Source organism: Nyctereutes procyonoides, unplaced genomic scaffold (assembly GCF_905146905.1).
Source record: "Nyctereutes procyonoides isolate TBG_1078 unplaced genomic scaffold, NYPRO_anot_genome, whole genome shotgun sequence".
Taxonomy (NCBI): domain Eukaryota; kingdom Metazoa; phylum Chordata; class Mammalia; order Carnivora; family Canidae; genus Nyctereutes; species Nyctereutes procyonoides.
In genome coordinates this window covers 38,446,376-38,470,411 of record NW_026575135.1, presented here as the reverse complement: position 1 = coordinate 38,470,411, position 24,036 = coordinate 38,446,376, and the positions used below count along the sequence as shown (strand labels likewise).

Below are 24,036 nucleotides of genomic sequence, written 5' to 3'. Positions count from 1 at the left end.
TTGTAGTAGCCTGTCATCTGTAGCTTACACTCCAGACACGGAAAACCCGGCTGTTTTTTTTTCCGAGGCTGTAAATTTTCTGCAGGAGTAGAGCCTCCTTTTGACAGTTCTTTATTCCATCGTGATATTGATCCTAGCCAAATATATATATATATATATATATATTTTTTTTTTTTTTCATTTTAAGCAGATCTCTGATGATTCTGTGTTAAGTTTACCTGAGAAGCAATTTCAGTTAGCGTCCAACTTTTTCGAATACAAAACACATGGATGTTTTGTATAGGTCATAACATTTTGCAGAGAAGACCCTACCGTTTTATCCATCAGCTTTACTGAACAGTTATTGCCTAGTAACAACAAAACAATGGTACAGCAGAAGCTGACAGAGGCTTTCCATGAAGTGAAGAAACAAAGGCAGTGCAACCTGCTAAGAGGAAAGAAGGGGGAGTAGTTTTATTTTTATTTCTTAAAGATTTTATTTATTTAATCATGAGAGAGACAGAGAGAGAGTCAGAGACATAGGCCGAGGGAGAAATAGGCTCCCTGCGGAGAGCCCATTGCTGAGCTTGATCCCGGGATCACAACCTGAGCTGAAGGCAGACAACCACTGAGCCACCCAGGTGTCCCAGGAGGGAGTAGTTTTAGTCTGGAGCTTGAGTTTTCTTAGCACAGTTTTATTAGCTTCATGACTTCAGGCAAATCACCTAAATGGGCTAGACTTTAGATTCCTAATGTCAGATAAAGAGGATGGGCTTGGTTTTTAAAGTCCTATTAATTCTAAAATTCTTTGATTGTCTCAGCCCCCTTGTCATGGTCTTGTTCTGATGAAAGAACCAGACGTCGTCTTTAAAGTTGAAATATCTAAGTCTGCAGATAGAATACCCCAACACAGATGTGATTATTATTGAAGACAATACTGTGTTATGTTATGAAAGAGGATGGATTTAGGAGTCAGCCAGATGTGGTTTTGAATTCTAACCTTCCCACCATATATATATATATATATTTTTTTTTAATTTTTTAAAAATTTATTTATTTATGATAGTCACACACACACACAGAGAGAGAGGCAGAGACACAAGCAGAGGGAGAAGCAGGCTCCATGCACCGGGAACCGGATGTGGGATTCGATCCCGGGTCTCCAGGATGGCGCCCTGAGCCAAAGGCAGGCGCCAAACCGCTGTGCCACCCAGGGATCCCTATTTTTTAATATTTATTTTGAGGGGGAGCATGGGGGGAAGGGGAAAGAATCTCACAAAACCTGGGGCTGAGTGCTGAGCCCCCTATTGGGTCTTGCTCAAGACCCTGAGATTGACCCAGATGACCTGAACCAAAACCAAGAGTCAGTGGCTTAACCAACTGAGCCCCCAGGCACCCCTCCCACTGAACAGCTTTATACAAGTTACTCATTCTCTCCAAGCATCAGTGTTCTGGTCCACGAAATATGTGTGATCATCTCATAGGGGTATTGGGAGGATTGATTGAGATTAGGTATGGTTAGTGTAGATCTGGCACATAGTTGGTGCTCAGTAATAGTGGTTTTAATCTTTTTTTTTTTTTATCTTTTCATCACCACTTCCTCCACCCCTCCCTTTTCTCCTGATCTGTACAGACACACTGAGAAATGAATACATTCTGCATGACCCACTGAAGGACTCAGCTGTGAGGTAGGAAAACTTTGTATCAGCAGTAGCTCTGAAATCTAGAGTAGAATTGTCTTTTTGACTGGAACTTAACTCTTAGGATGTCTCGATCATTGATCCCTTGGCCTCAGTTGCCGTATTAACCTATTTCTAGAAAACTTCTTATTGAAGAATGATAGACTAACATCCCCTCATCTGTTTTAGTAGGACTGGTGAGAATAGTTCAACTGCACTACCAAGAGAAGATTCATCTATTAATAGAGTATCATAAAAAGCTGATTTAAACTTTGCCTTTATCCATCACTGCTACAGGATGGCCTAGTTTGGGCCCAAGCCTGTGGAGGTGTCATTTGGATTGAGAATCCGTTCTCCAGATTTCGTTAAGAGGACTCTGACTTGTAGTGAGTTTGGATGGGGTGGGGGTGCGTGAAAGAATGAACTGTGTGAGCAGTATTACTGCTATTACTCCCTATTAGCAGTAGGGAGCAGAAATGCTTCTCTTGACAAGCAAGATCTCACCTGCTCTCTGGCTGGAAGTGAACCATGTCTTAAAGGCCAATAGCAAGCCACATAGCAGAGCTATGGAGTCAGCCAATTTGGGCTTGAATCCAGACTGTCACTAGATAGAGATGTGACTTTGGACAAGTGTTTGTTTTTTATTTTTTATTTTATTTTTTATTTTTTTTTGGACAAGTGTTTGAATGAATATCTTTAAGCCCCAGTTTCCTTAGGTATAATGTGGGGATGTTAACAGTATCTTCCCATTGGGGAAGAGTGATAGTGTAGAGATTCAGAAAGTTCTTTGCACACTGTCTGGAGAAGGGATGCTTGTCACAGTTGGCATGATGACAGGAGGAGTAGCTTTGAGGTATCAGATAGATAGATAATGATGTACTGAATGTTTTCAAATAGAAAGTGTTAAAGTGTTGGGTACATATTGGAGAAAGGCTGATGTTGGTTGCGTATTACAAGGAATTTGTAATTCTACAGATTAGCTAAAGTATCTTGTGGAGTTTCATAGAGAAGTTTCAAGTAAAGCTTAAAGCACATGTAATGTGAAGAACCTACAATTCTTTGACATAGCTCCCTATTTCACTGACATTTCCATTACTGTACCTGGCTGCTTTCCTCATCATTCATTACCTTTTCACTCTGGGGCATGAAAAAAAGCTTTTGCTACATCTTCTCTGCCATTGTTCAATAGAACAGAATTCCAATCAGTTTAAATTCAGCCACAGATGTGACTTGGGCTTTTCATTGATATAGTCTTCCTAAAACACACAGAGGTAGGCTCTTGAACCCTACTGTCCTCAGGAGCTGATATCAGAGACAGAGAGGAAGAAAATAAAGAGTTTGCTAAAGGAGGGGCATCTGTGGCTCAGTGGGTGACTGTCTGCTTTTGGCTCAGGTCATGATCCCAGGGTCCTGGCATCTAGTCCTATATTAGGCTCCCTGCGGGGAACCTGCTTCTCCCTCTGCCTATGTCTCTGCTTCTCTCTCTGTGTCTCTCATGAATAAATAAATAAAATCTTAAAAAAAAAAAAGATTTTGCTAAAGGAGACTTTATTTTATTTATTTATTTTTGAAACATTTTATTTATTTATTCATGAAACAGAGAGAGAGAGAGAGAGAGAGAGAGAGAGAGGGGCAGAGACACAGGCAGAGGGAGAAGCAGGCCCCATGCAAGGAGCCCAACGTGGAACTCAATCCCAGGACCCCAGGATCAGGCAGGCCCTGGGTCGAAGGCGGTGCTAAACTGCTGAGCCACCCAGGCTGCCCTAAAGGAGACTTTAGATAGGTTTTTCTTTTGATAATGAATTTAAAAAATTGAGCCTTAACTCACCTATTAAATTCGGTTTTAAGGTATACAGTTCATTGGTTTTTAGTATATTTACTGTTCTACAGAAATCACTACCATCTAATTCCAGAACATTTATTTCCCACTCCCCAAAAGAAACCTCATACCTAATAGCAGTCAGACCCAATTCCTCTTCTCCCTACCCTCTGGCAACCACAGATCTGCTTTCTATTTCTATGGATTTGCTCATTCTATACATTTCATATACATGGAGTCTCATATACATGGAGTTCATATACATGGAGTCATATACAGTATGTGGCCTTTTGTGTTTGGCTTCTTTTTACTTAGCGTACTGTTTTCAAAGTTTACCCATGTGGCATGTATCATTATTTCATTTCTTTTAATGGATGAATAATATTTTGTATTTTATTTATCAATGGATCAGTTAATGGGCATTTGGGTAGTTTTTTATTTACTCTTTGTCTGTGCTGCTCTGAACATTTGTGTGCAAGTTTTTGTGTTTTTGTTCAAGTCCAGTAATGACCTTAGGATGTGTCTTGATGGTCCATATTCTCACATACACAGTTAGCCTTTCAAAATGTAGATTAAAATTTTGTTACTTCAGGAAAGTTTTCCTGAACTACAGTTTTTAGTGTTTTGTTCCCTCACTTTTGTCTTCTTATTCCTGTCTTCTTGAATCCTTTGATCTCCTCCTTTTTTTTTTTTTTTTTTTTTTACTCAGAAAGTTTTGTTTTTCATTTCCTTTGTCCTTTCAGGCATTTTCTGTCATGTGTCTTTACTTTTGTTCCTTTGTAGCCTTCATCATTGAAATGACTTTTTTCTTCCATTTCTCTTTCTGATCTTTGTCACCTTTTTTCTGAGTTTTTCTAATTCTGATTCTTATTCTTTCCTGTCTTGTACCATTTTTTGTGTCTTTTAGCTTATTTTGAGAAAGTAAGTTACAGGTCTCATCTGTTCTGAGATCATGTCTTTCTGTTATGCTTTCATTTGTAGTATTCGATTCTGCTCCTTACTCTCTTTCACTTGTGTTAACTTTGTATGGGGTTTGATCACACTACTACTCTGTTGCTTATTTTTTGGAAGGTTAGTTTATCTGAGCTTTGAGATTGGGGCAAGCTTTGGGAAAGCTTTTCTGACTTCATGGAACTCTGTCTTGTGGGTTTTTTTTTAAGATTTTATTTATTTATTCATGTGAGCACACACACACAGAGGCAGAGACACAGGCAGAGGGAGAAGCAGGCTCCATGCAAGGAGCCTGATGTGGGACTCAATCTCAGGTCTCCAGGATCACACCCCGGGCTGCAGGCAGCGCTAACCGCTGCGCCACCCGGGCTGCCCTGTCTTGTGTTTTGTGTTAAAAACTATGGTGCCTTATTTCTGAGATTTCCCAGCAATGTGTCCTCCTGCAGTTTGGTCTGGGGCATTGCTTTGCTTTGTCTTTATTTCTCTTCTCCTACTCAGCTTTGATTCCATTCCTTGCAGTTTCTCTTTAGTGTAGGCCTCTGTCCAGGAAGCGGACCTGGACAGGTCAGTTCTCAGAGTTCATAAGCTTTTAAGACTTTCTTATTGTATATGCCTGTATCACATGCAGACTCTTGGAATGGGCAGACTTCTCCTGGGGTTCATCTGCTGTTCTCAGATTGGTTTGTAGTGGTCCCCATTGAATAATCTGCTGGCTCTTTTTTTTTTTTTTTTTAATGTAGCCTTGTTATTTCCCTCTGCTTTCTCCTCCTCAGATACTTCTGCTCCTGTGTAGGTTTTGTGGCTTTTGGTGGTTTGCCCTTATTCATTTGTATTTTATAGCTTTTTCTTGTAAATGTTGCCTATAGATTTTCTAGTTTCTCTATCTCTATTACCATAGAGAAGATTTTTATAAAGTCCCTCATTTAAATTAATAAGTTGTAGAAAAACAACTTTATGAAAGACATGCTGCAGGCAGGGCTGATGTGAGAACTCATTTTGTATCTTTCTTGTCACTCAACTTCTTTTCTGTTTCACCCTGTGAGAGTATTTTCTTTTCTTTTTCTTTTTTTAAAAATATTTATTTATTTATGATAGACATAGAGAGAGAGAGAGGCAGAGACACAGGAGGAGGGAGAAGCAGGCTCCATGCCTGGAGCCTGACGTGGGACTCGATCCCGGGACTCCAGGATCCTGTCCTGGGCCAAAGGCAGGCGCCAAACCGCTGAGCCACCCAGGGATCTCCTGTGAGAGTATTTTCAAGTTTCTTGTCCCTGTTAGTTTTTTTTTTTTAGGTTATTATTATTTTTTTAGTAATCTCTATACCCAGTGTGGGGCTCAAACTCACAACCCTGAGATCAAGGGTTGTATGCTCTTCAGACTGAGCCAGCCAGGCTCCTCCCCACCCCCCATTGGTTTTCTCTTGTTGTCTAACAGTTACCACAAACTTAGTTTCTTAAAACAGCACCCTTTATTATCTGTTAGGTCAGGGGTCTGGGCACAGCTTAGGTGGGACCTCTGTTCAGAGTTTCACTGGACTGCAGTCAAGGTGCTATCTGGGCTCATCTGGAGGTTTGACTGCTTCCCAGCTCATTTAGGTTGTTGGCAGAATTTATGTTGGCATCTGTATGACTGAGGCAACTAGCTTTTTACTGGCTGTGAAGTGGAAGCTGCCTGCTGTTCTCGGTTATGTAGTCCTCTTGGTGGGTAGTTCACAGCATGACCTTTTGCTTATTCAAGGTCAGCAGAGATTGTCATTTCAGTCTACTAAGACAGAATCTCATATGACATGATGTAATCATGGGGGTGGCATCTCATCACCTTTGCCATATTCTTTTGGTTAGAAGCAAGTCACAGGTTCTGCCCATAGAAAAGGGAAGGATATTATACAAGAGAGAAACATAAGTGGGGGCCAAGATTGTGGGGACATCTGCCTACTACAGTATCTCTATCAGTGATCTGGAAATTGATGACACGATGACACTTGCTCCTGAGCTATAGAAGACACTTGTCTCTCTAGAAGACTATTCACATTTGAAAATGTTAGATACCAAAATGATGTACCAAAAAAAAAAATGTTTTCTTCAATTTAGCTTTGTTGAAACAACTTTATTAAAATTTAGTAAACTACCTCTTCCCACACCTCTCTGCCCAAGATAAAACCAAAACAAAACAATAGACGTTAAGGCCCAATCTATGGAAATTCTTTTCCTGTGGGTTAGAGGTTCTGTTTGTGCATGTTGTGACACACACACATAGATGTGTGTGTGTTTCATCTTTTTCATAAAATAGAAAAATTTGACATACATACTTTTGAGCCTTGAATTGGAGTCTGACCTTTGGGGGTATGGTGGTAAGGTGAAAGGGTTCTGGGACTCAGTATTGTTAAGAGGTTGACTGAGTCCTTAGTATCCTCCATTTAGTAGCTGACTGACTGTAGACGTGTCATTTAGCTTCTCTGAGTCAGATGAGCTTCCTTAATTGAAGTGAGGACAACCTCAGGAAAGACAATTTTTACTTTAGTGTTGTAAGGATCAGGGTTCTACAGATTGCTTGGCACTATATTAGGTGCTCAATAAATTGACAGTGGTATTTGTTTGTCTACCACCATTTCTAAACTTAGTCTTTCAGGTTCCTGGAGAACTAGGATTTTTCCCTCTATCTTGGTAAAAAAATTCTATCTTCTTTGTTCTGGGTCAGAGTATTCTAGTATCAGCTAAATCATTGTTTTAAAGATCTGTTGGTGTCAGTCTGTAGGAATCATTACTCAGTTCTTAGCACCTTGGTTTTGTCTCTATCTTGGTTGGCTTGAGTCCCTTTTCTTTCAGTGAAATCTCTGAGGGTTTGTTAGGAGCAGAGAGAGAGAGGGAGAGTTAGTTTTTTTTGTTTTTTGTTTTTTGGCCTTATAGATATCCCTGTACATCGACAATTTCACCAAGTAATTCTTTTAATACATCTTTCCCCTAGACTGAATCACCTTAAGTATCACTTTCTCCCTTCCTTTATGAGGGACTATGATATTTTCCCAGAGGGTATATATTCAGTAATAGAAATTTAGTGACTGAGCACTGTATAATGCTGTATGTATTATTTAAATCTCAAATATATAAGATTGATGTAATTATCCCTTTCTTATGGTTGTGGAAACAGGCTCAGAGGGTATAAGTGACTTGCCCACGGCCACATACTTGGAAGATACTTAAAGGCATCCTAACTCAGATCTCTGTGAATCCAAAGCTCATGATCTTTCTTAGGATATTGGACTTCTACTAGGGATACCAAGAGATGCTTGTGAGATCTTGATATTTGTGTCTTTCTGAACTTAGTTAATCGTTCTTATCTCTGTTTAAAATACTTACCCAGAGATTACTTCATACCATATACACACAAGTATATATATGCCTATATATAGTAAAGCCATACCTTATATATGTACCATACCATATACTATATATATATAGTAAAGAAACTTTAAATGATTAGCTTTGTATAATTTAGAACATCTCCCATAGAAGAGAGTTCCAGAGAGACCAGGGTAAGTGACAACTACTCTCCTCTTTCCTTACTCCTCCTTGATCCTTAAGAGAAGGACTTTGAAAATTACCATGAGATCATTTGTTGGGAGAGACCAAAGGTTCTCTTTGGTTTTAGCATTGCATTAGAAATACATCATTTATGAGAAGGGCTTTAGGGACTTAAAAATGTCCTTGGACTTCACTTTCTTTCAAAATGAGTTCTATCCCCCAGAAATAGTCTTTACATTCCTTTTCTAGTTCAAGAGTAATTTGTCACTATTTTATTAAGATCATTTTTTTGGGGGGTGCCTGGGTGGCTTAGTCGGTTAAGTGTCTGCCTTCAGCTCAGGTCTTGATCTCAGGGTCCTGGGATGGAGCCCCACATCACAGGGCTTCCTGTCAGGGAAGAGCCTCCTTCTCCCTCTGCCTCCGCCCATCTCCCCCATGCCAGCTAGTACTCTCTCTTGAATAAATAAAATATTTAAAAAAGATAAATTTTTCTCTTCATTTGATAAATTAAAATTACCTAATAGAATTTTGTTCTTATAAGGAGTATCTTTGAAAAATGTTGTCATTATTGCTTCTAATCTTTTTTAAAAGAGATCAAACATAATCGCTTTTAAAAATGCAAGTATTTACGTTTGTCATAAAACAATTTTTAAAACACAAGTAAGTTGAAGAAAAAGACAAAAATTACTCAAAGTCCCAGGACTCATATATATAACCATTGTTATATTGTTTATTATTTTTCACTCAAAGTCCCAGGACTCATATATATAACCATTGTTATATTGTTTATTATTTTAACAGACTCCAGCCCATCTAACTGTAAGCCACAGTCGTGCGGACAGTTGTAATCCTCAATAACGAAGTCTATCATCCAGAAATAGTGGGCTGCTTTGGAAGAGTTGGAAGAGACTTACCATGAGTTTAAACAGTTCAAGTAGTGCCCCTGGTGACACCCAAAGGTAAGTCACCAGTCTCTTCCTTTAGTTGGGGAGGTGCTTCTGGGTTGCAGGCAGCAGGGAGCAGTTAGTCGTGGTGGTCAGGGGTAGGGTGGCGCTGATTATAAAGATTCTCCAGGCATGCTGAGGGAGGTGGAAGCTTCCTGTGCCTGGAGGAGCCAGCAGGATGCTTCAGAGAAACTGGAACTGGATGAGGGACTTTGTGCCCTGGTCTCTGCTCCTTTGTTACCTTGTCCACCAAAGTCAAAGGGTGTGTACTTTTTCCTGTCCTTAGAGATCCACTTATTCCTTTCTCTTCCTCAGATCTTCTCTCCTTTTTATATTTTTGCTTATTCACATTTCTGTGTGTTCCCTACTTTGGCCTGCTCTAGTCTCTGTGGCTTGAGCAGAGACTTCTTGCCCCAGTGGTAGTTTGTGGCTTCTCTCCAGCCATTCTTTTGGTTTTAGCTCCTGTTCCAGCTGCACTTTTGTTTGGAATTTATATTGCAAGAATTGCCATTATTGCTCATCTTTTTTTTGTACCCTTGATATCTGCCTTTGGGTGAGGCACCTGCTTTTGGTTGATTCACCTCTGATGTGAGAAATAGAAAAACTCTGAGTCTGTGATATAACATTGAGCCATTTGCTAACTAAAGCGTGGTTTACAAAGAACTCAGGACAGAAATTCAAAGTGTTGAGAAACTTTTATAATCCTGTAACAGAATAGTTTTTCTGTTTAAGTCTAGTAATAAAACACTTGGGTTATGTTTTATCTCTTTTTAAAATTTCTTGTTTAGTTACTTTAAATATAATTATTTTAGTCATTTAAAATATATTTTACAGAAGTATTGTTTATGTGTGTGTGGGATGGTCCTTGCTTATATTTAGTTTTAGAAGAACTGATGTACATAGCCTTTTCAGCAAGGATATGTGGGTGGGGCAAGGGCCATGACTAATGTGTACTTCACCTATAAGTAGGATTTGCTGTAGAAACATTTTCCACCTATCTTTAGAAGTTACCTTACATCCTTTCTGGAGAAAGGTATGAAATAAGTGAATAAAATATAAACTTTTTACTTCACTAAAAGCCTTTTCACTTTTGGAGGGAACATCTTACCACACAAACATTTATCTGTTGTGATTTTTCATGACTAAATTACTCTTTAGAATTCTAGAATCTCTAAAGGAAGTTGAACTTTGCTATTTACCACTAATTTACTTTCTGTTTCTATAGATTTGCCTTTTCTGAATAATTCATATATATGGAATCATACAGCATGTGTTCTTTTGTCTGACTTCTTTCAATAGGCATGTTCTTCAGGTTTATCATGTTGTTAACAGGTATCAGTACTGTTTCTTTTTTTATTGCTGTAGTATTCTATTGTATGGTTACAGCACATTATGGTTATGCACTGCCAGCTCAGGGACATTTAGGTTGTTTCTACTTTTTGGCTGTTATAAATCATGGCACTCTTAACGTTTGTGTAGGGGCCTTTGTGTGGAGATGATTTCATTTCTCTTGGGTAGATTGTTAGGAGCTGCATTACTTCATTGCACGGTAAATTTATGTTAATTTTTAAAGAAACTGCTAGGTTGTCTTCTAAGTTATATTTCTTTTATTTTTTAAAAAATATTTATTTATTAATTTATTCATGAGAGACATAGAGAGAGGCAGAGGGAGAAGCAGGCTCCCTACAGGAGCCTGATATGGGACTTGATCCTGGAACTCCAGGATTAAGCCTTGAGCCGAAGACAGATGCCCAAACACTGAGCCACCTAGGCACCCTGTGGCTGAACCATTTTACATTTCTGCCAGCAGTACATGAGGGTTTTAGTTTCTCTACATCCTTGCTAACACTTGTTATTTTCTGATCTTTTAGAAAAATTTATTTTAATTCCAGTGTAGTTTTTTTTTTTAAATTTTTATTTATTTATGATAGTTACACACACACAGAGAGAGAGAGAGAGAGAGGCAGAGACATAGGCAGAGGGAGAAACAGGCTCCATGCACCGGGAGCCCGATGTGGGATTCGATCCTGGGTCTCCAGGATTGCGCCCTGGGCCAAAGGCAGGCGCCAAACCCCTGCGCCACCCAGGGATCCCGATTCCAGTGTAGTTAATGAACATAATGTGTTATATTAGTTTCAGGTGTACAATCTAGTTGAATTTTTTTTTCATTGGTTTTTTGATTATAGTCATTCTAGTGAGTGTGAAGCAGTATGTTGTAGTTTTAATTTGTATTTTTTTTGAAGATTTTATTTATTTATTCATGAGAAACACAAAGATTGAGGCAGAGGGAGAAGCAGGTTCCCTGCGGGGAGCTTGATGCAGGACTTGATCCCAGGACCCAGGGATCACAACCTGAGCCAAAAGCAGACGCTCAACCACTGAGCCATCCAGGTGTCCCTAATTTGTGTTTTCCTAACGAGTAATGATATTGAACATCTTTTTACTTTTTTTTTTGCCATTTGTATGTCTTCATTGGTAAAAAGCCTATTAAGATCTTTTGCTCATTTTAAATTGATTGTCTTATTGCTATTGAGCTTTAAGAGTTTTTTGTATATTCTAAAAAAAAAAGTTTTTTGTATATTCTTGATACAAGTCTTTCATCAGATATATAATTTGGACATATTTTCTCCATTTGTTGGCTTGACTTCATTTTCTTAATGTTTTTTGAAGTGCAAATGTTTTAAATTTTTATAAAGGCCAAATCTTTTCCTTTTTTTTTTTTTAATTTTTTTTTTTTTTTTTTTTTTTTTTTTTTAGTAGGCTCCATGCCCAACATGGGGCTTCAACTCATGGCCCTGAGATCAAGAGTCACATGCTAAGTTGACTGAGCCAGCCAGGCACCCCTCCAATTCTTTTCCTTTATGGATTGTGCCTTTGGTTTCATATCTATGAAATCTTTGCCTAGCGTAAAGTCATGAAGATTTTTCTCCTGTGTTTTCTTCTGGAAGCTTTATAATTTCAGTTTTTACGTTTACGTCTGTGCTCCATTTAAACTTACTTTAAACAAATTTTTTTTTGGGAGCAGGGAGAGCTTGTGTGTAGGGGGTGGAGGTGGAGGGGAGGGGCAGAAGGAGAAGAAGGGAGAATCTTTTTCTTTAAAAGATTTATTTATTTTAGAGGACCTGGGTGGCTCATTTGGTTAAGTGTCTGCTTTGGCTCAGGTCATGATCCTGGGACCTGGGATTGCGCCCTGTGTCTGGTTCACTGCTCAGTAGGGCGTCTGCTTGTCCCTCTCCCTCTGACCCTCCTCCCTGCTTGCGCTCTCTCTCTCTCTCTCTCAAATAAATAAATAAAATCTTTAAAAAAATATTTATTTTAGAGAGAGAGAGTGCATGCAAAAGTGAGCACAGGGGAGGTGGGAGGAAAGGGCCAGAGGGAGAGAATCTCAAGCAGGCTCCCTGCTGAGTGCTGAGCCCCATGCCAGGCTTGATCTCATGACCCTGAAATCATAACCTGAACCGAAATCAAGAGTCAGACACTTAACTGACTGAGCCACCCAGTGCCCCTTAAGGTACTTTCTATGTATGGTGTGAGGTAAGGATCTAAATGAATGTTTTTGCATGTTTGGATATCTAGTTGTTCCAGCACCATTTGTTAATGAGACTATTTTTTCCTCATTGAATTGCCTTGACACATTTGTTGAAAATTAATGGACCAAAAATACATGTTTATTTCTAGAGTCTCAATTATGGTACATTGATCTGTCTTATTAATTTAAATTCCACACAATTTTGATTACTTAGCTTTTAAAAAAATATTTTATTTATTTGAGAGCGAGCTCTCAAGAGCTTGAGCAGGGGGAGAGGAGAAGGGAGAGGGAGAGATTCCCAAGCAGATTGTGCTGAGCATGGAACCCAATGTGGGGCTTGATCCCATGATCCTGAAGTCATGACCTGAGTAGAAACCAAGAGTCAGATGCTTAACTGAGTCACCCAGCTGCCCTGATTACTGTAGCTTTAGAGTAAGTTTTGAAATTAGGAAGTGAAAGTTCTCCCATTTCTTTTTTTTTTAAAGGATTTTATTTATGTATTTATTTGAGAGAGAGATAGTGAGAGGGAGTACAAGTAGAGAGGAGGGATGGGGAGAGGCAGAAGAAGCAGGCTCCCTGCTCAGTAGGGAGCTCAAGGTGGGGCTCTATCCTAAGACCCTGGCATCATGATTTGAGCTGAAGTCAGATACTTTAACTCACTGAGCCACCCAGGTGCCCCTCGCATTTCTTCTTTTTCAGTATTGTTTTGGTTATTCTGAGTCCTCTGCACAAATCCTGCTGAGAGTAAGGTAGGTATTATGTTGAATCTATAAATCAATTTGGAGATAATTGCCACCTTAATAATATTGACTCTTCCAATACATGAATGTGAATGTGGAATGTCTTTTCATTTATTTAGATCTTTAATTTCTTTCAAGAAAAATGTGTATTTTTCCTAAATCTGTTTTTTTTTTTTTTTGGATACCGTTGTACATGGAATTATTTTTCTAAATTTCATTTTTGGATTATTCACTGTTACTATATAGAAATGTAACTGATTTAAGTATATTGATCTTACATTCTGTGACCTTGCTAAAATTGTTTTTTTAGTTCCAATATTTTTGTTTCTTAATTAATTTATTAGGATATTCTTATAGTATCATAGTTTTACTTTTGGGGTGCCTGGGTAGAAACATGGGGTCATGAGTTCAAGCACCATATTGGGCATAGAACTTAAAAAAAAGGATAGTTTTACTTCTTTCCTTTTAATATATATGCCCTTCCTTCCTCCCTCCCGTCCTTCCTTCCTACCTGCCTGCCTTCTTTCATTTCATTTCTTTTCTTCTCTCTCTCTCTCTCTTTCCTTTTTTTTCTTGTACTGTCTAGAACCTCCAATACAGTCTCAAATAGAAATGGACATCTTAAAAAAAAAAAAAAAGAAATGGACATCTTTGTTTTGTTCCCTTAGGGGAAGCTGTCAGTTTTTCACCAATAAGTATGCCAGTTGTAGGTTTTTCATAATGCCCTCTATCAGAGTAAATTTCCTTGTATTCCTAGTGTGTTGAGGTTTTTTTTTTTTTATCACGAATAGGTTTTGAATTTTGTCAAATGCTTTTTCTGTATCTATGGAGATTATGTAATTGTCTTTTATTTTAGTAAAATTGTATATTACATTAGTTGATTTTTAGACATTAAGTCAATTTTCTATTTTTGGGATAAATCCCACTTGGTAATGTTGTGTAATCCTTTTAAGATGTTGCAGGATTTGGTTTGCTAATGTTTTGTTGATTATTTTTTGCATTTCTATTCATGAGGTATATTGGTCTGTAGTTTTCCTTTCTTGTGATATCTGATTTGGTTTTAGGTAATCTGAGTTAAGAGAATGAACTGGGAAGTGTTTCCACCTTCTCTAAAGTAAGGATTGATATTCTTTCTTCTTCAATTGTTTGTTTGTTTGTTTTTTTAATTTATTTTTTTTAATTTATTTATTTATGATAGTCACACACAGAGAGAGAGAGAGGCAGAGACACAGGCAGAGGGAGAAGCAGGCTCCATGCACCGGGAGCCCGACGTGGGATTCGATCCCGGGTCTCCAGGATCGCGCCCTGGGCCAAAGGCAGGCGCCAAACCGCTGCGCCACCTAGGGATCCCCTCAATTGTTTGTTATACTTTATTAAGGAAGCCATCTGGACTTGAGTTTTCTTTGTGTTTAGATTTTTAAAATGATTAATTCACTATCTTTAACTGTTATGGGTCTATTCAGATTTTGTTTCTTTTGGGTTAGTTTTTATAATTTCAGTATTTCTAGGAATTTGTCCATTTGGCCTACATTGCCAACTTGTCGGCATAAAGTTGTTCATAGTGTTTATTATAGTCCTTCTAGGTTGGTAGTGTCATTCCCTCTTTCATTCTTTATTTTTATAATTTGAATCTTTTTTTTTGTCAATCTAGCTAAAGGTTTAGCAAGTTTGTTGATCTTTTTATTTTTTTATTATTTTATTTATTTATTTATGATAGTCACACACAGAGAGAGAAAGGCAGAGACACAGGCAGAGGGAGGAGCAGGCTCCATGCACCGGGAGCCCGACGTGGGATTCGATCCCGGGTCTCCAGGATCGCGCCCTGGGCCAAAGGCAGGCGCCAAACCGCTGTGCCACCCAGGGATCCCTGTTGATCTTTTTAAAGAACCAAATTTTGGTTTCATTGATTCTCTGTGTTTTATTTTAGTCTTATTTTTTAAAAAAATTAAAGTCACATATGTACATTATTTAAAGAATCTCCTGTTCTACGGGGCTTACTGCTATTAGGAAAGATAGCAAAACTAATTTGCTTGTGACAAATCAGTCTTTTTTTTTTTGTATATTTTTATATTGGAGTTTGACTTGCCAACATATAGTATAACACCCAGTGCTTATCCTGTCAAGTGCCCCCCTCAGTGACCGTCACCTGGTGACCCCATTCCCCACCCTGTCCACCTCCCTTTCCACAACCCCGTGTTCATTTCCCAGGGTTAGGTGTCTCTCATGTTCTGTCACCCTCACTGGTATTTCCCACTCATTTTCTCTCCTTTCCCCTTTATTCCCTTTCGCTATTTTTTATATTCCCCAAATGAATGAGACCATATAATGTTTGTCCTTCTCCGATTGACTTACTTGACTCAGCATAATACCCTCCACTTCCATCCACGTTGATGCAAATGGTGGGTATTCGTTGTTTCTAATGGCTGAGTAATATTCCATTGTATACCTAGACCACATCTTCTTTATCCATTCATCTTTTGATGGATACCACACTTGATCTTAGCCAAAAGGCCGAGAAGCGATCTTTTGATGGATACCGAGGCTCCTTCCACAGTTTGGCTGTTGTGGACATTGCTGCTATAAACATTGGGGTGCAGGTGTCTTGGTTTTTCACTGCATCTGTATCTTTTTTTTTTTAAACATACATTATAACTATTTAAAAAAAATTTTTTTTTTTTTATTTATGGTAGTCACACAGATAGAGAGAGGCAGAGACATAGGCAGAGGGAGAAACAGGCTCCATGCACCGGGAGCCCGATGTGGGATTCGATCCCGGGTCTCCAGAATCGTGCCCTGGGCCAAAGGCAGGCGCCAAACCGCAGTGCCACCCAGGGATCCCACTGCATCTGTATCTTTTGGGTAAATCCCCAGCAGTGCAATTGCTGGGTCGTAGGGTAGCTCTATTTTTAACTCTTTGAGGAACCTCCACACAGTTTTCCAGAGTGGCTGTACCAGTTCACATTCCCACCAACAGTGCAAGAGGGTTCCCCTTTCTCCACATCCTCTCCAACATTTGTTGTTTCCTGTCTTGTTAATTTTCCCATTCTCACTGGTGTGAGGTGGTATCTCACTGTGGTTTTGATTTGTATTTCCCTGATGGCAAGTGATGTGGAGCATTTTCTCATGTGCTTGTTGGCCATGTCTGTGTCTTCCTCAGTGAAATTTCTGTTCATGTCTTTTGCCCATTTCATGACTGGATTGTTTCTTTGCTGTTGAGTTTAAGAAGTTCTTTATAGATCTTGGAAACTAGCCCTTTATCTGATATGTCATTTGCAAATATCTTCTCCCATTCTGTAGGTGTGACAAATCAGTCTTGAGGGGTACCTGGGTTGCTTAAGTGTCTGTCATAGGGTCATGATCTTAGGGTCCTGGGATGGAGCCCAACCTCAGGTTCCCTGCTCAGTGGGGAGTCGGCTTCTTCCTCTCCCTCTGCCCCTCTCCCTGCTCATACTCTCTTTCGCTCTCTTGTGTGCACATGTGCAGGCTTGCTCTCTCTCTCTCTCAGTAAATAAATAAAATATTTTTAAAAAACCCAGCAAATCACTGTCTTGATCTCTAGAAACCATGGCTTCAATTCTCTGAGATGATTTTTATTTAAAAAAAATTTTTAAATTTGATTTAATTTATTTAAAATTTTGTATCTTTTATATTGAAGTATAGTTGACACACAATGATACATTAATTTCAGTACAAGATAGTGATTCAACAAGTCTATGTTATGCTGTGCTCATTAAAAGTGTAGCTGCCATCTGTCACTATACTCTGTGCAGGGACCAAACTAATCTCTGTATTATTCCAATTTTAGTATATGTGCTGCTGAAGCCAGCACTGTCCCCATACTCTGAGATGATTTTTAAAATCTATGTCTCTTAAAAATTTTTTTGTATTGCTATTTGATTTTTTGGGTTTAGCCGTTATCGACTGACTGCTCCCACTACAGAAGCTCATAATTTTATTCAGGCTTGTTTCCTTTTTCTGTATATTTAGTGATTATAATCTTGGTTAGTTTTCGATGTTTACATTATTATAATTTTGAACACTTTCTAGTTGAGCCATGTAGTAGTATTTAGTAACACTTTTTTGTCTTTTGTAAATTATTTTTCTTGGATTTGATAATTGTTCCATTGATTGTTAAATTTCTATGAGTTTATCATGAATTCAGTGTCCAATCAAGTGGTACACATTTCTCAATATGTTCAGATAATTGAGGTAATCTGGTTTATTTTAATTCCAGTAGAGTTAACATAAAGTATTATATTAGTTTCAGATGTACAAGAAAGTTATTCAGCAATTCTATACATTATTTAGTGCTCATCAAGATAAGTGTATTCTTAATCCCCTTCACCAATTTCACCCATCCCCCTGAAGTATTCTGTTGTTTCTGTTTGCATCTTCTTCAGGAAATCAGCTGGGACAGATGGGCCTTTAGGAGCTGTGCTTTTGTCACAGGTACACAGTTGTTACCAGGTGTTCCTTCATTATCCTGGAAACCGCTTTGTTGTTTTTCTGTCTTGAATATTCTACTTTTGGAATCCCATGTCTTTCTCAGTTTGGGTCCTTATTTTAGTGGAATCTTCCATCGGCCTCTTGAGAAAGTTCATGGGAGGTAAATGTTTTGGTGCCTTGTAGATCTGAAATAGTCTTTTCTTATTTCCATGTCTTTGAAAGATAACTTGTCGGGCATAAAATTCAAAGTGGAAATTATTTTCCCTTGGAATTTTCTCAGGCATCTAGGAGACTTTTCTTTTACATTTACTTTTTTTTTTTTTTAAAGATTTTATTTATTAATTCATGAGCGAGACCGGTAGAGAGAGGCAGAGACATAGGCAGAGAGAGAAGCAGGCTCCTTGCAGGGAACCCGATGTGGGACTCAATCCTGGGACTCCAGGATCACTCCCTGGGCCAAAGGCAGGCACTAAACTGCTGAGCCACCCAGGCATCCCACATTTACTTACTTTTTTTTAATTTTTATTTATTTATGATAGGCACACAGTGAGAGAGAGAGAGAGAGAGAGAGAGAGAGAGAGAGAGAGAGAGAGAGGCAGAGACACAGGCAGAGGGAGAAGCAGGCTCCTTGCAGGGAACCCGATGTGGGACTCGATCCCGGGTCTCCAGGATCGCGCCCTGGGCCAAAGGCAGGCGCCAAACCGTTGCGCCACCCAGGGATCCCCCACATTTACTTATTTTTTAAAAGATTTATTTACTTCTTATTAGAGAGAGAGAAAGAGAGAGACAAAGCACAAGCACACGGAGGGAGAGGGAGAATCCTGCTCCTCAGGGAGCCTGATTTGGGACTTGATCCCAGGGCCCTGGGATCATGACCTGAGCTGAAGGTAGATGCTCTACTGACTGAGCTACCCAGCCGCCCCTACATTTACTTATTTAGCTTTTCATTTTTTAGTTCGTGTTTTGATTTCCAAGAGTCCCGTTTTTTTTTTTGTTGTTGTTGTTGTTGTACTCTGAATATTTTTATCACCTTCAGTTTTTTTTTTAAAGATTTTATTTATTTATTCATAGAGATGCAGAGAAAGAGAGAGAGAGAGAGAGAGAGAGGCAGAGACACAGGCAGAGGGAGAAGCAGGCTCCATGCAGAGAGCCCGACGTGGGCATCAATCCCAGGGTCTCTAGGATCATGCCCTGGGCTGCAGGCGGCGCTAAACTGCTGCGCCACCGGGGCTGCCCTTCGGTTTTTGTTTTATGGATATTATATCTCCTCTTATTTTTCTGAAGATGTGTTTTTTCCCCCTTTTATTTTTTATTTATTTTTCCCCCTTTTAAAAGTTCTCTTTTCCTTGCATAATCTTTGCGGGTTCTTCCCCCCAGTCCCCAATTTGGTCTCTAACTCTTGCTTCCTAACTTCTGGTGATCCTTAGGTGACTGTTCAGATTTAAAAGTAGGGGCCTCATGTCAGGCTCTGTGCATGGAGCCTGCTTCTCCCTCTGCCTGTGTGTCTCTGCCTCTCTCTCTCTGTGTGTCTCTCATGAATACATAAATTAAAAAGAAATAAAAAAAATAAAAATAAATAAAAATCTCTTGATTTTCCAACAAGCTTGGAAGCTCATTGTGTAAGGCCTTATGTTTGTGGCATTCTCCATAGGGAGATGTGGTTAAGGTGTTTGCTAGAGAACCCCCTAGCGTCTGCATCTTTAGGTCTTTTTCACCTTGCTGGTTTTCACCTTCCATTCTCTACTTGTCTGCCATTGTTTTGGCAGACAAGCTGTTTTAGACGACCAGGGCTCTGACTTATTACATAATTTTTGGTTTGAGTCTCCTATTTTTGGTATGGGATCTGATACAGTTTGTATCTGATGTCTCTAATCCACACACCTTCTGTTTTATCCTCTCCAGGGAATAAGCCCTTACCTAGTGTTCTTCCAGAATGGAGAAGAGATCAGTACCCAGTTGTGTGGTTTATGGTGTAGAGGACCTGAGGATCTCATTTCTTTGGCCAACTTTCAACCAATTATGTTGTTTTCTGTTCTTTTATCCCATTTTTCAAAGCTGCTGTCAATTGAGCTTTTGGGGGCTCAGGTGTAAATCAGTTTTTTTTTCCCTCACTTTTGGCTTTAAATTCAATTCTCTTATGTAAATCAGTTACCACTTACCACCTGCTTTCCAGCTTCTAATATTTTATTGCTATTGTCTCATCCTCTGTGCTCTTTCTCCTTTGCATTTTTATCTCTAAATTCTCTTTGCTGATACTTTCATTACATTTTTAATTTTAATTTTGGGGAGACAGTGCTTTATAGTCTGCTATTTTCTTTTAATATTTTATTTATTTATTTATTTATTTATTCATTCATTCATTCATTCATTCATTCATTCATTCATTCATGAGAGACAGGCAGAGACACAGGCAGAGACACAGGCAGAAGGAGAAGCAGGCTCCACGCAGGGAGCCCGACATGGGACTCGATCCTGGGTCTCCAGCATCATACCCTGGGCCAAAGGCGGCACTAAACTGCTGAGCCATCCGGGCTGTCCCTGTTTTTTTTTTTTTTTTTAAGATTTTATTTATTTATTCATGAGAGACAGAGAGAGAGAGGCAGAGACACAGGCAGAGGGAGAAACGGGCTCCTCCGAGGGAGCGTGATGTAGGACTCAATCCTGGGACCCAGGATCACAACCTGAGCCTAAAGCAGATGCTCAACGGCTGAGCCACCCAGGTGTCCCTGATTTTTTTTTTTTTTTTAAGATTTACTTATTTGAGATAGAGACAGAATGAGAGCAGGGGGGTGGGGTAGAGGGGGAGAGAATCCTAAGCTGACCTGTGCCCAGTGTGGAGCCTACTGCAGGCTCAATCTCATGACCCTGAGATGACACCTGAGCCAAAATCAAGAGTTGGAAGTTGAAGCGACTGTGCCACCCAGGCAACCCTAGTCTGCTATCTTTAAGCTGAATCTATATTGTCACTCATACTTTTTTCTTTTTGTAATATGTATTTATTACATTTGCAATAAATATAGTATTTCAAAAGGTAAAAAGAACTCAATATTTTCCAAAACTACACAGGGTTTGATAGGACCATTCTTTAAATACCATCTTGAAATGGTGGTTTGTTTCTAGCCATACACTTTTTTGTATTTCTAGCAAGCTTCTGCAATTGACATCTTGCACTAGATTGTAAGTTTCTTTAGAGCAAAGATCGTGTCATGTTCCTTGTGATTTCTGAAAAATAAGTTATTAGAAATACCAGAAATGATGGAAATACACTTAGCGAGAATTATATTTTATTTTCTCATTTTATAGGTTGAAGAATGCCTCATCTGATGTAAAACAAATGTTTAAAAGTGAAACAGACTTGGATATTACTGCTGATCTCAGAAAGAAACTTCATCGGGCTAAGAAAGAAAAATTGGAAATAACAACTAAGCACAATGCAGAGGTAGAATTGTTTTTCTTTCAAATAATGTCAAAAGTAGAATTTGGTTATTTTAGATTCATTCATATTGCAGACTCCATGTTTAACATCACCTTGACATTTTTGAGCTTAAAAAGGAATTTATAATAAAACAGTGTTTTTAAATATAGTAGAATTGTATAGGAGTGTTTAGAAGTTTAATGAATTATTAGATTTGTATGTTGTCTTAAGTTTATTTAATTAATTTATTTAGATTTTATTTATTTATTCATGATAGAGAGAGAGAGAGAGAGAGAGAGAGAGAATGAGAGAGAGAGGCAGAGACAGAGACACAGACACAGGCCGAGGGAGAAGCAGGCTCCATGCAGGGAGCCTGACGTGGGACTCTATCCTGGTTCAGGATCACACCTCGGGCTGAAGGCGGCGCTAAACTGCTGGGCCACTGGGGCCGCCCTCTTAAGTTTATTTTAATTAATGGGTTAAACTTGATAAAATAATTGATGAATGCCTTTAGTGACTAAATGTCAATTAGACATTTTTGAAATTTTAATTTAGATTCTTTATGGCTCAATCATGGAACAATCTTAAGTAGATTAAAGTGTGGAATTTGTAAAAGATTTATTTACTTATTTTAGAGAGAGAGGACTTGTGCATGTACACATGTCTAAGGGGAGGGGCAGAAGGAGAGAGAGAGAATCCCCAAGTGGACTTCCTGCTGAGCAAGGAGGCTGATGAGGGGCTGAATCCTGGGTGCCTGGGATCATGACTTGATCTGAAATCAAGAGTTAGCCGCTCAACCAACTGAGCCACCCAGGCACCACTGAGTATGGAACTTTTAATCATAGTGTAATTAATAAATTATCCTAGTTTTTATTTTATGATATTATTATAGCTTTTATTACTATGTATGTATATGCATAAATATATATATTTGATGTTATGTGTGTTTATTCCCAAGATAGTAGCTCTCTTTTTCTCTAAGATAATTCATGAATTTTCTGTTTATGTCACTTCAGTCTGTTGTGTTTTTTTCTGTTTTCTCTTTTTTTCTGTTTAATCTTACTTTTTAAACTCAGCTTTGACAGCCTGGTATGGTGGAAGAATATTGAGTTACACAAATCTGGAGTCATCCCTGGCCCTTCCATTTATAAGATATGTGACCTTGGGGGAAAAATTTGTCCTATCATTGTTTTCTCACCGTGAAATGCCGGTCCCAAAGGGTTGTTGTGATAACTAAGGGAAATAAAATTCATAGAGTGCCTGTGCTCTGTAAGAGTAGCTGTAATTTATTGACATTTAAGGATAAATAGTGTATTTTCCTTCCTTTTTTCCTGAATTCTGATGCTGTCCTGTCAGGAAACCTTTTAAAGCCTCCCTAGGTGAAACTAATTACTCCTTTCTTTGCTCTCCTATAACATGTTGCTGTTACAGGTGTTTTGGGGGTAAAACATTTATTTCATGCTTACCTGTTCTTCATTAGTCTGTAAGTTTCCTAAGAGCTGAAAGCAATGACCATGCTTTGTCCCCATATCTCTCACGTTTCTTCCTGGCACAGAGTAGGTCCTCAGTGGCTGTGTGTTGAATAAAAAAATGACTTTTTTTGTATTGTCTAAGGAACAGTAGCTTAAGTAACAAGCAATGAATATGTGACAGTTCTATATGTACTTTTAGTGGCAGTTGAGGTAATTTTAAAGGGTAATTGCAATAATTGCTTTTATTGACATTGTAATATTACATACTGAATATAAAATGATATTTGTAAAGTATATATTGTTTATAATCTCCAAAACTTATTTTTAAAACCAAGTGTACATTTTACTTAATAATTATATCATGATAATCATTCATCTATATCCTTTCACACTATTTTCATTTGTCATCAGAGTTATTAGACATTACTCTTCTCCCTTGTTTGATGAAAATGTTTTAAAATATGTGTTCACATGAAGAGATAGGAAATTATCTCAGGGAAGAAAGATAATTTTCTTGCAATAGGCAGTTATAATGGTTCAACTCCAGTTTCATATTACTATCTATTCCTTCAGTTCTTTGTTTAGATGATTTTACTTATGTAGTAATTTTTTTTAGTCATATAATCTTTAAAATGCCTGTAATAAAGCAAGGCTGAGAGGAATGAAACTATATAAAAAACTAAGGCCATAATTTACTTTATTGCTTTTTTTTTAAAAGATTTTGTTTATTCATAGAGCCACAGAGAAGAGAGAGAGAGAGAGAGAGAGAGGCAGAGACACAAGCAGAGGGAGAAGCAGAGGGAGAAGCAGGCTCCATACAGGAAGCCCAACGTGGGACTCGATTCCCGGTCTCCAGGATCACAGCCCAGGCTGCAGGTGGCGCTAAACCGCTGCACCACCGGGGCTGCCCTTTATTAGATACTTCTAATGTTAACAGGCATCATACTGGTGATTAGCATAATATATCTTTAAAATCTGGGGTGCCTGGCTGTCAGTACAGCATGTGATTCTTGATTTTGGGGTTATGAGTTAGAACCGCATCTTGGGCGTAGCGAGTACTTAAAATCTTAAAAAAAACAAAACAAAACTATATCCATTGGTGGATGGATACAGAAAACGTAGTGTGTATGTACAACACACACACACACACACACACACACACTGGACTATTATATTATTCAGCCATAAAATAAAATGAAATCTTGCCATATGTGACAACATAGATGGGCTTTGAGGGCATTATGCTAAGTAAGATAAGTCAGAAAGATAAATAAGATAAACACAGTATGCTCTCATATGTGGAATGTAAAAACAAAAAACCGAAAACCAAGCTCATAGATACAGAGAACAAATTGGTGGTTGTAAGATGTTGGAGGTAGGGGGTGGGCAAAATGGGTGAAGGGAGTCAAAAGGTACAAACTTCCAATTATAAAATAAACAAGTCATGGGGTTGTAATATACAGCATGGTGATTATAGTTAATAATACTATATCATGTACCTGAAAGTTGCTAAGAGGGGAGATCTTAAAATTTCTCATCAC

The 24,036-nt window shown here is 38.6% G+C and overlaps 1 protein-coding gene across 10 annotated transcripts in view; it reads left to right on the top strand.

Annotated features, from left to right (window-relative positions):
* CCDC171 (coiled-coil domain containing 171) overlaps positions 1-24,036 on the top strand; it is a 396,084-nt gene that overhangs the window by 594 nt on the left and 371,454 nt on the right. For 7 of the 10 annotated variants that reach the window (XR_008661460.1, XR_008661461.1, XM_055302499.1 and 4 more), the window contains exons 2-4: positions 1,613-1,667; positions 8,751-8,908; positions 20,912-21,047. Coding sequence is in view for 8 of the 10 variants with exons in the window: in XM_055302499.1 (XP_055158474.1) it covers positions 8,865-8,908; positions 20,912-21,047 (180 nt within the window). In the remaining 2 variants the exon portion in view is untranslated. Of the gene's footprint in view, positions 1-1,612; positions 1,668-8,750; positions 8,909-17,562; positions 17,612-20,911; positions 21,048-24,036 lie in introns of those variants that run through there. The other 3 variants (XM_055302497.1, XM_055302495.1, XM_055302496.1) reach the window with 3 other exon arrangements.